Consider the following 13,690-nt stretch of genomic DNA (forward strand, 5'->3'; position numbering starts at 1 on the left):
GGGACTCTCAAATGACTGTGCTAATGTTTAATAACAAGACTTTTTAGTTGTCGTTAAAATGGGTACAATCAAGATGTTTTCTTTGGTTTAGATCTACATATTTGACTGAAACATTTCGTTTAGGGTTCATATAGAGCATGACGCGGAGCGCTTTTATTGACGACAAAAGAAATAAAGGAAGAATTTAAAGGAGAGTTTCAGGAATGGACATCCAGTTACATTTGTTCATTGATAAAATTGGATGAATTTTCTGACACAACATGGTAGGTTACATTATTAAACTTGGCATAACTGTATATGCGCTTTTAAAGACGATGTTTTGACTTTTTTATTACTCCAGAGGAGAAGTTTAGCACCCAGTCAGGTGGCTAAAAGGAAACAAGAGCCAGATTCAGAAGATGAGGACTGGGAGCCTGATATTGTAAGATTCATAACCATGTTAATGCAGAATGACACATTTTAAGCCTGTTATTGACTGTCATGATCACGTGATGTAATTTGCTCTATTAACTCCTACAGTCATCACAAAGAAAGAGAGCCTGTCAAGAAAACTACATCTCTCCTTACAGAAAACCCCTGACACAGTTGACCAACAGACCAGTGTGTGCTGATGGCAATGAACATGTGAGTGGATTAGAAACAAAAGAGTTAAATACAAATGCAAGCAATTTTCAGTAATTTTTTTTGCATAATTCCCATACATATGTGATTTCCCCAACATTTTATCGGAAGGTAAAAATAGTAACCATAAAGAATGAAAATATGTGTGTCAACTTGTTTTGTATACGTATGCTGGCTGATGTATCTGTCATTTCTTGTACAGGAAGCTTTCATCCGCAAAATCTTATCGAAGCCGTTCAAGGTTCCAATCTTAAATTATACAGGTAGACAGAAGCATTATTAATAACAATAGTTATAGATTTTTTTAAAGAGCTGACCGGATTACTGCATGCCTTGTGTTTGTTCTGATCAGGCCCGTTGGGTCTGCGGGCTCTGGGACTGAGGCGTGCCGGTGTGAGGAAGGCCCTGCATGACCCATTTGAAGATGGAGCTCTGGTTCTGTATGAGCCGCCTGTTCTCAGTGCTCATGAGCTCCTTAAAACAGACAAGTTTGTGTCATTCTTTACATTATCATTCGTGTCTGCCCATAGTAAGAGTCACATGGTATTAGTCTGCAGCCACTTTATAATGACAACTTTGTGGTCCGTGACTTTTCCAGGGACAAGGTGCCAGTGCATGTGGTTGTAGATCCAGTGCTCAGTAAAGTGCTTCGACCACATCAAAGAGAGGTATGATCTGTGTCGTGATTTGATTAGTGTGATCTTATCTTAAATGCACTAAAAGTGATTTTGGTGAAAGTGTGCGTAATTCATCATTGTAACTTCCTGCATTCTTACTGAGCCTGTGGTCTTTTTCACAGGGTGTGAAGTTTCTGTGGGACTGTGTGACTGGAAGACGTATTCCAGACTCGTACGGCTGTATAATGGCAGATGAGATGGGGCTGGGCAAGACGCTGCAGTGCATCGCTCTCATGTGGACGTTACTGAGACAGAGCCCTGATTTCAAACCCGAGATCGACAAGGCCATCGTGGTGTCTCCATCCAGTCTGGTGCGCAACTGGTACAATGAAGTGGGCAAGTGGCTCGGGGGGCGCGTGCAGCCTGTCGCCATCGACGGCGGATCCAAAGAGGAAATAGACCGCAAACTTGGTATTAAAATGACTCAAACAGTCAGAGACTAGTGCATGTTTCCTGTGTTTAAATGCTTTTGAGTAAAAGTCGTATAAAGCGTTTATTTAATTGTAATATTTAGTGCATTTCTTATTTTTTTGTGAATATCTCTAGGTTTTTAAAAACAGGTTTATTCTTTACACATTGAATGACTATGATGTTGCATCCGTTTTTTCAGTAAACTTCATTTCCCAGCAAGGCTTGAGGGTGCCGACTCCAATCCTGATCATATCCTACGAAACGTTCCGGCTGCATGCTGAGGTCCTGCACAGAGGCAAAGTTGGACTGGTTATTTGTGATGAGGTACCATATTAAAAAAAGAATACCATGATTCCCACGGTCACAGAAAACCTTTTAAATATAAAGTGATATAAGAGAATATTTGTAACGTTGATATTTGAGAATATTTTGTGATTTAGAAGGGTGGACAAATCATGGAAATGAATACAAAAACTAAGATAATAAAATATCAAAGGGTAATATAGCTTTTTGTTTGTGCATTAAAATGTTTTAATATACAATAATGATAAATGACCTGAATGTAACAGACTTTGTAGTATGCTTGTAGTATTTATGTATACAGTATATCCTTTCTGTTTGTGACGTATGACACTATCTGTGTTATTTGTTTAGGGTCACAGGCTGAAGAACTCTGATAATCAGACGTATCAGGCTCTGAACTCTATGCATGCTAAGAGGAGAGTGTTGATATCCGGGACCCCCATACAGAACGATTTACTGGAGTATTTTAGCCTGGTGCACTTTGTCAATTCTGGGATCTTGGGTAAGAAAACGGCTGTTTGGCTATGTGGAAAAATTAACTTGTGTTTGAACACTCAATCTGTTGCGTCTCACAGGCACGGCTCAGGAGTTTAAGAAGCGCTTTGAGATTCCGATCCTGAAGGGTCGTGACGCGGACGCCAGTGATAAAGACAGAGCTGCCGGAGAGGAGAAACTCAAGGAACTCATCGGCATTGTTAACAGGTGAGTGAGATTCATGTCAGTCAAAGCCACTTTGCAGTTATTGTCAGGTGGACTGTGGGTGATCACTGGGTGTTGCATATGTGGCTGATACAAATGATCCCGATTGAAATGTGTTTTGTAGGTGTTTGATTCGAAGAACCTCAGATATTCTTTCCAAGTACCTGCCTGTGAAGATTGAACAAGTTGTCTTTTGCCGGTAAGAGAGGGTCGCACTCTACAGTCTAAAGCAACAGTCTCATAAAAGTATTCGGATAGTTTTTGTTTTGTTTTTATGAGACTCTGTGGTCATTGCAAATATTAATGACAATTGTGTGTTTCTCAGTCTGACTGCTCTACAGAAAGAGCTGTACAAGTTATTCCTGAAACAAGCCAAACCCATAGAAAGTCTGCAGACGGGCAAGATCAGCGTTTCTTCCCTTTCCTCCATCACATCACTTAAGAAGCTCTGTAACCGTAAGTGGTCATCTTTATCTTTGACATTTTTATTAGTATAAACCTGAAAATCAACTCTTGCACATATAGAGCTCCGGAGGTCACGTGACCCATTCTCTTTACACCACCATACTGGCAGGCAAGGACAGCCGGGAGCGAATATGAAATGAATGGTGCCAGCAGAGTTCACTGCGCAATTTCATTAAAAAAAACATAGACATGTACATAGCAGATTTAATAGATTAAACATAACGGGTCCCTATAATGCCCACGGGGTGCTTTTAACGTCTATCGATAAAGCTGTAATACTCAAATCTGGTTTGCGAGATCAATTTTCCTGCCGAGTTTAGCCCCAACTCTGATAAAACACACCTGAACAAGTTAATCAAAGTGTTCAAGAACATGTCGCGTTCGACTTTATCGCGATTAGCTTGTTCAGGTGTGTTTTGTCAGAGTTGGGGCTGAACTCGACAGGAAAATGGATCTCGCGAGCCAGATTTGAGTATCTTCAATAAAGGAACGGATCTGCACTATCCTGATATCTAACGTTACCTCATCAACTTCCCCTCGTCCTACTCCGGAGACACTTTAAAAAGCCCACAAAAGCCTGGAGAGGTACAAATGGAAGCAGTCTAATTTTGTAATAAATATTCAACTTTGGAGTCTGCCGGCTAAAACCTGCTTTGTCTTCATTGGAAGGGTAAGTGTGTAACAACTGTATTGTTAGCTAATGTGATCGACTCTAGCTGTCCTTGTTTGTATAGCCAGCATAGCTAAATCGCTGTGAGCAACTTTACAGTAGACATCATTCATGAAGTCAAAATAAAATGATTTCCCCTTTGCTTCCCCCTGCCCGTGCTGGCATCCTGGTGCACAGCAACTGTAGACCATGTTGAAATAGTAAGGTCTAGTGCTCTCCTGAATGCCTGCCAAAATGGCGGAGTTTAGATTGCGTGATATCAACCTCCAGAGCTTTATAGACGACATTCATTTGTCTTTGTTGTGTATTTATCTTTATACAGTTGGTGATGCCTAAACATTTCAAGTGCTCTTATTTATGAAACAAATCTATTTATTCTCTGGCAGATCCTGCCTTGATTTATGAGAAGTGTTTGGCAGGGGAGGAAGGTTTTGATGGAGCCATGGACCTTTTCCCTCAGAATTATTCAACCAAAGCCGTTGAGCCGCAACTTTCAGGTATACTTGAGTTTTTTGGCTCTATTGTATCTATTCGTTCACATTTATTTTTCATATTTATCTCACCATCATTTAAAAAAAACTAGGCTATTTTGGTAAATAAAATTTAAAATGAAATCAAAAAGTGTCCAGGGGTCATGAAGCAGAGTGGATAAATCTGAAGGACAAACCCAGTATTTTATACAATAACCAATATATAGGCTTAAATTATAATGTACTGTAATAATGATAATAATACAAATACATTGACAGAAAACTTCATTAGTGTCGGTTTTGCCCCCCATATTTTAAGATTCTTTGGTATTACTGGCATTTATTTCTGAACTTGATTTCTAAGTTCAATATTATATTATTATTTCAGGGAAGATGCTGGTACTGGACTATATTCTGGCAATGACCAGGAGTACAACAAGTGATAAAGTGGTTCTGGTCTCTAACTACACCCAGACTTTAGATTTGTTTGAGAAACTGTGTCGGACCAGAAGGTGAGACATTTAGATCATATAAATCTAACATCTAGATTGTTACCTATGGTATAACGTTGGAACCTGGAGCTAAAATTTTGTGAGAAGTCACAACAGGTTAATAACTGTTTTTATTTTGTAAATAGATACCTTTATGTTAGGCTGGATGGAACAATGTCCATCAAGAAGAGAGCCAAGATTGTGGAGAGATTCAACAGCCCCTCTGTGAGTGTTTTACTTGAATTTCATTTGTTTAATTGGGTTATATGAAGCTCTTGCAGAGTTTAATGTCTTTCTCGCAGAATCCAGAGTTTATATTCATGCTCAGCAGTAAGGCAGGAGGCTGTGGCCTTAATCTGATTGGTGCAAATCGTTTGGTGATGTTTGATCCCGACTGGAATCCAGCCAATGACGAGCAAGCGATGGCCAGGGTGTGGCGAGATGGACAAAAAAAAATATGCTACATCTACAGACTGCTGTCGGTGAGTTCAAGAAGAGCACGTTATGGATTTAAGTTATTTCTTTATTATTTTTTAGCGTCTCATTGTAACCATTAAGTAATAATTGTCTTCTTATCTATTTAGACAGGAACCATAGAGGAGAAGATCTTGCAGAGGCAGGCTCATAAGAAAGCTCTGAGTAGCTGTGTGGTAGATGAGGAACAGGACGTGGAACGTCATTTCTCTCTCGGAGAGCTACGTGAACTCTTCTCGCTCAACGAGGACACAGTCAGCGACACACATGAAAGGTAATGTGACTGCGTGAAGCTGCGCAATAGTTTCAAACTGAATAGATGTTCACTGATTGTTCGAACTTCACGTGAGCAGTGTTTCACATTTCAGTGGTCAACATTAATTATTTGAAATGTTTTGGTCAGGTTTCGCTGCAGGCGCTGTGTAAACGGTAGACAGGTACGTCCTCCGCCTGAAGACTCGGACTGCACCTGCGATCTGTCCAACTGGCATCACTGTGCTGATAAGAGAGGCCTGAGGGACCCTGTGCTGCAGGCATCGTGGGATGCCGCCGTCTCGTTCGTCTTTCACCAGCGCTCACACGAGGACCAGAGAGGAGTTGTCTGAGCGTCATGAATAAGACCTGCAGAGCCGATTACACATACTGACTATCAAAAAATGGATCTTCTGAATTGAGAATTGTAGCTCACTGTAGAATTTAAAGACATTGAGGTTAAGTTGTTGGTTTATTATTTATAAACATTATATAAAAAAATCAATATTACTATCATTGCCATTAAAAGTGCACATTGTGGTTATGCTGGATTTGTGTAAACGGACCAACGGTATTGCGAAATGTTACAGGGCTGCTAAAAGAAATTCTTATGTAGGTGTCAAAGACTAGTTCAAAAAATGTTAAACGTTTTAACAGCGATGAAATAATGGGTTGATTATTGCTGCCAAGCTGTTACAGACAGACAATTCATTTACATTACATCCAGCTGGTATTTAATGCAAAATATAATCTGACAGGGTAACTGAATAGTATCACAAAAAAATCACAGTTTCATTCCTAAATATGAGTACTTTTACGTCAACCATTTGAATGTTATTGTAAATTGTCAGTGAATCGTTTTCCAAACCTTGAAGCACAGACGCCTCACATCACACTGATGTGATCTGCCATAGTGGATCTAGAGTCCCAGTCGTCAGTTAATATATTACAGTATGGGATGAGCTTTCTAACAGCTTGAACTTTGACCTCTGGGTCACGATCAAGCGGATTAAACCGCAGATCTAGCAGAGGTCGCTGAGTTGGTCTGTATGTTTCTATAAGTTGTGCGAATTGCAGGAGTTCAGCTGGTAGAATGAAGTTTGAGCTGTAGAAAAATCATGAACTGTTTTAGTTACATTACAATTACATCCATCAAGAATGACCACAACTACTTAAACTGATTTTGTCCTTGTTTCGACGGTAACCCTCATGACCTGACAACGATCAAACCAACACTTTTATAAAATTATGATGTTCCAAGTTGTAATAATGGGTTCAAAAATGTGAGCGTTTTTACAAAATTATAGCAATAGTATGTATGATGATGTTATCTTTTACCTGAGGTCCAAGTGTGTGATATTGCTGGGGCAGCTTCCTGAAAACAGCTCAGCCATTTCTATGGCACCCGTGGCTGGTGAAAAAATGTGTTAAGGTCACTTTAAAACCGTAATATTTAGCAAGCTGCTAATCCACCAAACCTACAGAATCCTGCACTCATGTTTGGCGGAATCTACAGAATGGATTTAAAGACGGCAAAATAAAGTGTATTTGCATTAGCAACTTTATAAACCCTCTTTAAGATTTTTAGAACTCGAATGACAAGTGCTCAGATTCTGCAAGGACCTATGCGAGTAGATTCTCTGGAGGTCTGTTGCTATTGTGTGTCGTGTTGTCTCACCCAGACGGTTGTGTGCCAATGTGAGGGTCTGGAGAGATGAGATTCTTTTCAGCGCATTTACAAATGGCACAAGGAAGTCTTTCTTTACTGTACATTTATCCAGCAGTCTACAGTCTTTAAAGAACAGTCCTGCGATTGAAAAACATCATCAATCATCCGTTTATAGACTCTAAACTCTTTTCAGCAGGATTTACCTTCTAACATCGAATTTTCCAGTAGATGAAGAATCTCCTGATGACAGCTGGACAAGTTTATGTCCTCCAGATGTAATATTTTGAGGATTGGATTAGATTCTGCAGTTAAAAAAAACATTAATCACATGAAAAATACTTGTTTGCATTGGCTAATGATTTTCTTACACAATAAAGCAAAGCAAACATTTGAACATTTTTCTGGGAAATCCAAGTCACTTATTTTTATTTAGCTTAAACAGTTTTGTTGAATTGAGTACTTCTGTTATGGAACAAACAGAAGACTAGGAAAGCTGTTTTATGGTTGATGGTCTTTGTAAATATGAGTTTATTTAGACACCAAGTCTGTGGGAGCACCTGATAATGTTTGAAACAGTTGCTGTGCATGACGAAATCCTGTGATTTGAAGATGGCTGAGTTTTGGAGCCCATTTCAGAACAGTCAGAAAACTCTCGACTGTCGTCGGCACATCGGCAGATTTCACTACAAGTTTTTCAAGGCAGAGCTCTGTAAACAATAGAGAAATAAACTTTTTACAAAACTTTACCTCGAATCCCCAAATTGATATTGAAAAAACATCCCCACATACAAAAATCCAAACATAATTGCAAGCAAGTGGCTAATCAGCTTGAGAAAACCCATCACCTTCGTTTTGTGTGAAATGTTGCTGCTTCTTCCATGTGTTGTTCAGAGGCGGCCAGATGTCCAAAGAGAGGTTCTGTAGGGTCGGACACACGCTCAGCACGCTGATCACGGATGTGTGACAGCACACGTGACTCATGCTGAGATCCCTGAGAGAGCAGCCGGGGTTCTGAAACAACCGTCTGAGAGATTCTACCAAAACAGACATCTCCTCCTCTGTAAGAAGCCCTGAATAAATTAAAAGATGAATAAATTAAAGACATAGTTCTCCCCAAAATAAAAATTATTTCATCATTTTCTCACCCTCACGTCTCGCCTGTATGACTTTCTTGCTTCTGCTGAACACAAAAGAAGATATTTTGAAGAATGTTGGTAACCAAACAACATTTTTTTAAGAAACAACATTTCTCAAAATATCTTTTGTGTTACACAGAAGAAATAGTCATACAGGTTTTGAACAACATGAGGGTGAACAAATGACAGAATTTTTGTAATTCCAACAGTATTGCTTCTCTGTATGGACTTTTTTTATCATCCATGGTGTATATGTATTTAAGACTTATGACCACAATGTAAATGGCCAGACAAATATTAACCTTTAATAAAACTCACTTTTAACACTAGTTGTGTACTTACAGTCAGTGTGCAGATGCAGCGCGTGAAGACGCGTCCATGAAGGCAGGACGTGTGACACTGTAGTAAGGATTTGACAACTGGATACTTCAAAATCAAGAGAGTTGATCTGTCCCTCAGGACAGTGGCCAGCGGCGCTACCCGACGACAAGAACGTACTGCACATAAGCTCTGGTTTGTCCTCCAGTTCCACGGTTAAACTTCGACGAGAGCGTTTTGCTGCGGGTTCCCCTTCACCTGCACTATACCCAATGTCCAAATCTGAAAACTGGGTATCCACTGGATCCTCAGCGTTGGACGTCCCTGCTAACGATACTGAAAACTGACCCCGAGGACCTCTGCACCTGGACGTGATCCAGCTCAGAAAAGATGGATGTGGACTTCTCCACAGAACCACCTCTCGAACAGACCCGTGGTCCAAGAGCCGATGGAGAACAAACAACACGTTTTTCCGTCCGTGTTTGAGTAGAGAGTTAGCATCCAGTAATTTGAGTGATCTCACCCCTTTCTCCAGGGTGGTCAGGATGGTACGCAGTTCTTCCGATGCGAGTCTGCAGATGTTTCTGCTGGATCCGTGGAGAGAGAGGACGTTGACGTGTCGTGCAGTCATGGAGAGAACGGATGAATCGCTGAGGTTGGAAAGATACGATCGTCCCTGTCTGACGTGGGTGAACATGACCATGTGAAAGAGTCTTTCCAAACACCTCTGTTTCCAGTCCTGACCGGGCAGACCAGACTGAAAAACAGAACACAACACATTGAACAAGGAGAGATTATTTCTTAAGGGATCTTGTTGCGTACTTTGGGTTGATTTTGTATTTTGGAGACTTTGAGGTAAATGAACCATTCTGGATAGATACTGTAGATATTCTTCCACCATGGTCCAAAGAATGAGTTTAATAGGGCATTGCACATTCAATTCAATTCTCCTATGATGGACATATGTTATGTTATGTTATGTTACCTTTATTCTGCAGCGCCAGGTCTGATCCAAATCTCTCCATATTGTTGCCCACATAGATGATGTGGAGATACCTACAGTTGGAGATGCCTTATAAGTTTATAAGGAAACATACGGATAAAATAAAAGCACAAGCCAAGACAGACAAAACTTTTGTAAATACTGTCGTCACTGTATGTTTCCTTACCTTTGGTAAGAGCAACAGGTTCAACTCTGTCTAGATAATAAATGTTTAGATGCGGCAGCAGCTCTTTCAGGAGCAAGACAGGCAAATCTAGAAAAATACATTTTGAGAGCATATTATTACAAATCTCAAACTGTATACCTTAATTTCGCTTCTTATAAAGTAAATATGTTCAATTATGATACTTCAAAACTCAAACATTTGCAGAAATTATTACATTTTTGCAATACGCAAAACCCACCCGATATCTTTCTCTCCAATTCATCCATGTTTTGAGCAACTTTGACGATGCACATTTGCACCAGCGTAGATGCACCACCCGAAACTCCCATTTTGGAGACTTTTCTGAAATCTGTAGTTTACATTTATTTGCGCTTGGGTTGATACATTTATTTCCGGTCTTGCGCGTTGGAAGATTTTGTTGACGCGATACGCCAACGAGTCCGCCATATTGGAAAGGGCAAGAACGCCTTGTGAACGCTTACATGTGAACAGGGAAGCAGCTGTTTTTTCTGAATATAATGCATAATAACGTTTACATTTATCAATAGATTTCAATGGTTTGCCATCTGCGTGACATACAAAACGTTGTTTGCATTTATTATATGAATAGTTGGACATTATTCATGGTCCTACTTTGATTTAGCAGAGTCATGTTGTGGTACACATATCTATGTACGTAACGTTCAAAAGACAAGTTTATTAAAATTTCTGTTTATCATATTAAAATAAAATATTTGCCTAAACTTTATTGGAAACATGTAACTAAACAAAAAATAGAAAGGTTGCCCCAGAAATACACGGAAATAATGTTAATAAATAAACAACAATAAATGCATCTTATATAGCAACATAAATAACAAACAAATAATACAATTAACATAAGAAGTAAAAATAAAAGCTAATTAAAGTATTACTAAAACTAAAAAACTAAAATAACTTACAATAAGGCATCACATTTCAAACATACTGTGAAAAGTTTAAACTTCACAATTATTCAGGCCCCGATCAAAGAGAACAATCTGTTCTTTTAAGTCATTTTATCACTTTTGTTTATGCTGACAGCCATCCTATAATTATTTAATTCTTTTGAAAGACAAAAACCATATTAGCTCAATTAACTTCTGGCCATTGAGGTGACCAATGAAATAGCTACATGGCATGTAGCTATGAAGATATTGCCCAGAAGAACACTGACTTGCCTATTATTGATTCATTCGGAAATTATTATTACTTTGAGAAACAAGAACAAAACCAGGATGTGTTTTACCTAATATTTTGCATCATTTCACATATGACTCATTGATTTCAATGACTAGTAACACAATAGTACAATCTTACTGTTATTTGACATGCACAATAAAACCAAATTCTTCAACACCACTTCTTTATTGATCTCCACAACAGAGAACAAATCATTGATCAGTTTAATACAAGAGATGAAAACAGCAGATTTACTAACATTTTATTCACAATCTGGATGCACAGACAACTTGAAGACCTGTTGGTTACAGTGAATTGTTGAATTTTGTCTATAAATAAAAGCACTGTTTTTATAAACGAATATCCATCCATAAACAGCATTTCATTTATTTGATTGATTGAAAAACTTTGTGGGCCACCTGCAGAAAACAAAAAGACAAAAGATTATGACAACAATAATAGTTGTACAACAATGGTCACATTTGCCTTTTATGAGTCACCCCCTGCACTGTGCTTTCAAGTCAAGTGACACTTTTCTCCAAATTTTCATGTATCATATAAACCTCTTTAAATCCACAGACCCACATAAGCAACAGTACTCACACAGTGGTCACGAGCGTGCAGGAAATCAAACAGTTCCTCTGTACAATCTTCCGTCGTCTCTGAACGTGAGCCCACCCGTGTCTCACAGGCCTCCAGACGCTCACGAGCGTGAACACAATGGTCTGTCTCCTCGCACTTCTGCCTCACTGTCTCGAGTGGGTCCTGCAGGAAAACCATATTAAACACCTCATGTTGTGAACTTATACAAATTGGGGGAAAAAACGCTCTTTTAGCAGCCATACACATTAATAATATTTTGTATGTCTTGAAAAACTGAGCAATAATATTATTAACTCATTTTAGGTTAATATTAGGGCTGTCAAACGATTAATCGCATCCAGAATAAAAGTTTGTGTTTACATCATATATAATATCTGTGTACAGTGCATATTCATTTTGTATTTATAAACACAAAACATACACATACTTGTCTATATATTTAGGAAATATTTAAATGTATTAATTTATATTTACCAATAATTTAAATTTTAAATAAACGTTTATTAATTGTTATATTTATATTTTTCTAAAATAAATGCATTTGTGTATGTGTTCATAAATACAAAATTAATTAGCACAGTATACCGACATAAATTTAAACACAAACTTTTATTCTGGATGCAATTAACCACGATTAATCGTTTGACAGCCCTAGTTAATATACAACAATGGTACTGAACGCATTAGCTTGTTGGAAGCTGGTGTTTATTATAGTAGTGTGTGGACTATCCCTAATGCCATCTGCCAGCAAATAGCAATAACAACATAATTTAACAAATTGTGGATATAGGATGTGACAAACTAAACGCTAATGATAATTAAAAGCCCATCACAATGCCCTGCCTCAATTTCTTATACTTAAACATTTGCATCATTCATTTAAAAGGCAATTCATTTTGAATAGGGTCACTACGCCTGGGGTAAGGTGAGGATAATTTCTTGTCAATGTTGATAAATCTTTTGCCACTGTGCACATATGGAACCATATTTTATTTGATTTGAGAACATCACGTTACTTAAAAATGTAATAAAATATAAAACATACCACCATGTCTTCTTCCTCCTCTTCCTCTTCCTCCTGAACACAGCAAAATACATACAGGATTAACATTAATGTTTAGGATGATTCATAATATATTTTAAGGATGGATGTCTCTTCACATAAAAGACAAAAACAAACTCACATTTCCCGTGACATTTTAAACAACTACAGCATAAAATAAGTACGTCTATTATGCATGAACTGTATGTATATATGGGTGAAAGACGAAGATACAGATAACATTATGTAACATAACGCTTCGACATGAAGCGGCTACTTCATCATCCTAAATCACACTTAAATCTATCAGCAAAGCTCAACATCCAATATACCTCTTCTGGCTCTCCGTTTGTGATCATTTTGTCTTCAAAAACCATGATTTCAACTGAGTTTTCTAGATATGACCCTCTATGCGCCGATGGAGGACAGCGTGACACTTTCCGGAAGTTGGAATTGTTAAAGATGTTCATACAGAGCGAGAGACTTCCACTCGCGCCGACTTCCGGATAGTTTTTTTCAGCCAGCAGAGTTTATTTTAAAAGTCACGTGCTTCCATCATCTAGTCTATGGATTATTATATAAATTACAGTATTTACATAACTCTTCAGAATATCGAAGTTATGCAAGCATCATTTAGCGAAACTAACACGGTATTGAGGCGTCTACTTAAAATTTCTAACGTTTTGCTGCCCTCTGCTGACCGGGAGTATGAACGGCTTTCGAATAATAATCTGAAATAAGGACATTTTACGGCAACCTTATTTTATGACTGCACGGACGTTACTTTACAGTATGCTTTATGGACAATATAATGTGTAGCCTACAATATTAAACGTGTTTTTCTTGTTATGTTATCCGGAGATTTTCTTCATAGGCGGAGATTTATCAACTTGGATCACATGCGCCTGATAAACCAATCATATACGATTCCTAATTTCCAACGTGATTGACATGCAGTTCGCCAGGGCAGTTAGCGCAAAGACGACTACTTGAAACGTTTATTTTAAATCATAAGGGAGC

The 13,690-nt window shown here is 38.4% G+C and overlaps 3 protein-coding genes across 7 annotated transcripts; 1 reads left to right on the forward strand and 2 right to left on the reverse strand.

Moving 5' to 3' along the window:
* The first annotated feature begins 4 nt into the window (after positions 1 to 4).
* Positions 5 to 5,968, forward strand: rad54l (RAD54 like). The gene is made up of 18 exons (XM_057337939.1): positions 5 to 263; positions 341 to 421; positions 520 to 624; positions 824 to 884; positions 974 to 1,109; positions 1,220 to 1,289; positions 1,421 to 1,709; positions 1,909 to 2,033; positions 2,364 to 2,514; positions 2,588 to 2,714; positions 2,836 to 2,910; positions 3,037 to 3,167; positions 4,233 to 4,343; positions 4,705 to 4,828; positions 4,954 to 5,032; positions 5,110 to 5,289; positions 5,392 to 5,555; positions 5,685 to 5,968. The coding sequence occupies exons 1-18, from the start codon at positions 261 to 263 to the stop codon at positions 5,884 to 5,886; spliced, it is 2,214 nt and encodes a 737-aa protein (XP_057193922.1). The 5' UTR covers positions 5 to 260; the 3' UTR covers positions 5,887 to 5,968.
* Positions 1,978 to 10,207, reverse strand: lrrc41 (leucine rich repeat containing 41). 4 transcript variants are annotated; one of them, XM_057339070.1, is made up of 11 exons: positions 10,064 to 10,207; positions 9,826 to 9,912; positions 9,642 to 9,712; positions 8,681 to 9,413; positions 8,048 to 8,272; positions 7,760 to 7,909; positions 7,406 to 7,504; positions 7,212 to 7,340; positions 6,872 to 6,944; positions 6,402 to 6,638; positions 1,978 to 1,994 (listed from the first exon to the last, which is right to left on the reverse strand). In XM_057339070.1, the coding sequence occupies exons 1-10, from the start codon at positions 10,152 to 10,154 to the stop codon at positions 6,419 to 6,421; spliced, it is 1,878 nt and encodes a 625-aa protein (XP_057195053.1). In that variant the 5' UTR covers positions 10,155 to 10,207; the 3' UTR covers positions 1,978 to 1,994; positions 6,402 to 6,418. The 4 variants fall into 4 exon arrangements, with proteins under 4 accessions (XP_057195053.1, XP_057195051.1, XP_057195052.1 ...); XM_057339068.1 differs by lacking the exon at positions 1,978 to 1,994 and adding an exon at positions 5,795 to 5,902; XM_057339069.1 differs by lacking the exon at positions 1,978 to 1,994 and adding an exon at positions 5,950 to 5,968.
* A 1,066-nt stretch (positions 10,208 to 11,273) lies between these two features.
* Positions 11,274 to 13,136, reverse strand: LOC130556862 (cytochrome b-c1 complex subunit 6, mitochondrial). Of its 2 annotated transcripts, none has more exons than XM_057338181.1 (4): positions 13,003 to 13,136; positions 12,674 to 12,706; positions 11,629 to 11,790; positions 11,274 to 11,444 (listed from the first exon to the last, which is right to left on the reverse strand). In XM_057338181.1, the coding sequence occupies exons 1-4, from the start codon at positions 13,045 to 13,047 to the stop codon at positions 11,412 to 11,414; spliced, it is 273 nt and encodes a 90-aa protein (XP_057194164.1). In that variant the 5' UTR covers positions 13,048 to 13,136; the 3' UTR covers positions 11,274 to 11,411. The 2 variants fall into 2 exon arrangements, with proteins under 2 accessions (XP_057194164.1, XP_057194165.1); XM_057338182.1 differs by having other exon boundaries at positions 12,674 to 12,699; positions 13,002 to 13,136.
* Between the last annotated feature and the right edge of the window lie 554 nt (positions 13,137 to 13,690).

This window comes from Triplophysa rosa, linkage group LG7 (genome assembly GCF_024868665.1).
Source record: "Triplophysa rosa linkage group LG7, Trosa_1v2, whole genome shotgun sequence".
Taxonomy (NCBI): Eukaryota; Metazoa; Chordata; class Actinopteri; order Cypriniformes; family Nemacheilidae; genus Triplophysa; species Triplophysa rosa.

Coding starts and splice junctions, on each gene's coding strand:
- rad54l (XM_057337939.1), top strand. Junction 625..823: donor GTGCTGATGGCAATGAACAT/GTGAGTGGATTA, acceptor TTTCTTGTACAG/GAAGCTTTCATCCGCAAAAT. Junction 4,344..4,704: donor CGTTGAGCCGCAACTTTCAG/GTATACTTGAGT, acceptor TTATTATTTCAG/GGAAGATGCTGGTACTGGAC.
- LOC130556862 (XM_057338181.1), bottom strand. CDS start 13,047: ATGGTTTTTGAAGACAAAATGATCACAAACGGAGAGCCAGAAGAG. Junction 12,707..13,002: donor CAAACGGAGAGCCAGAAGAG/GTATATTGGATG, acceptor TGCTGTGTTCAG/GAGGAAGAGGAAGAGGAGGA. Junction 11,791..12,673: donor AGGAGGAAGAAGACATGGTG/GTATGTTTTATA, acceptor GTTTTCCTGCAG/GACCCACTCGAGACAGTGAG.
- lrrc41 (XM_057339070.1), bottom strand. CDS start 10,154: ATGGGAGTTTCGGGTGGTGCATCTACGCTGGTGCAAATGTGCATCGTC. Junction 9,913..10,063: donor ATTGGAGAGAAAGATATCGG/GTGGGTTTTGCG, acceptor GTATTTTTCTAG/ATTTGCCTGTCTTGCTCCTG. Junction 7,341..7,405: donor GGAAAATTCGATGTTAGAAG/GTAAATCCTGCT, acceptor TTTCAATCGCAG/GACTGTTCTTTAAAGACTGT.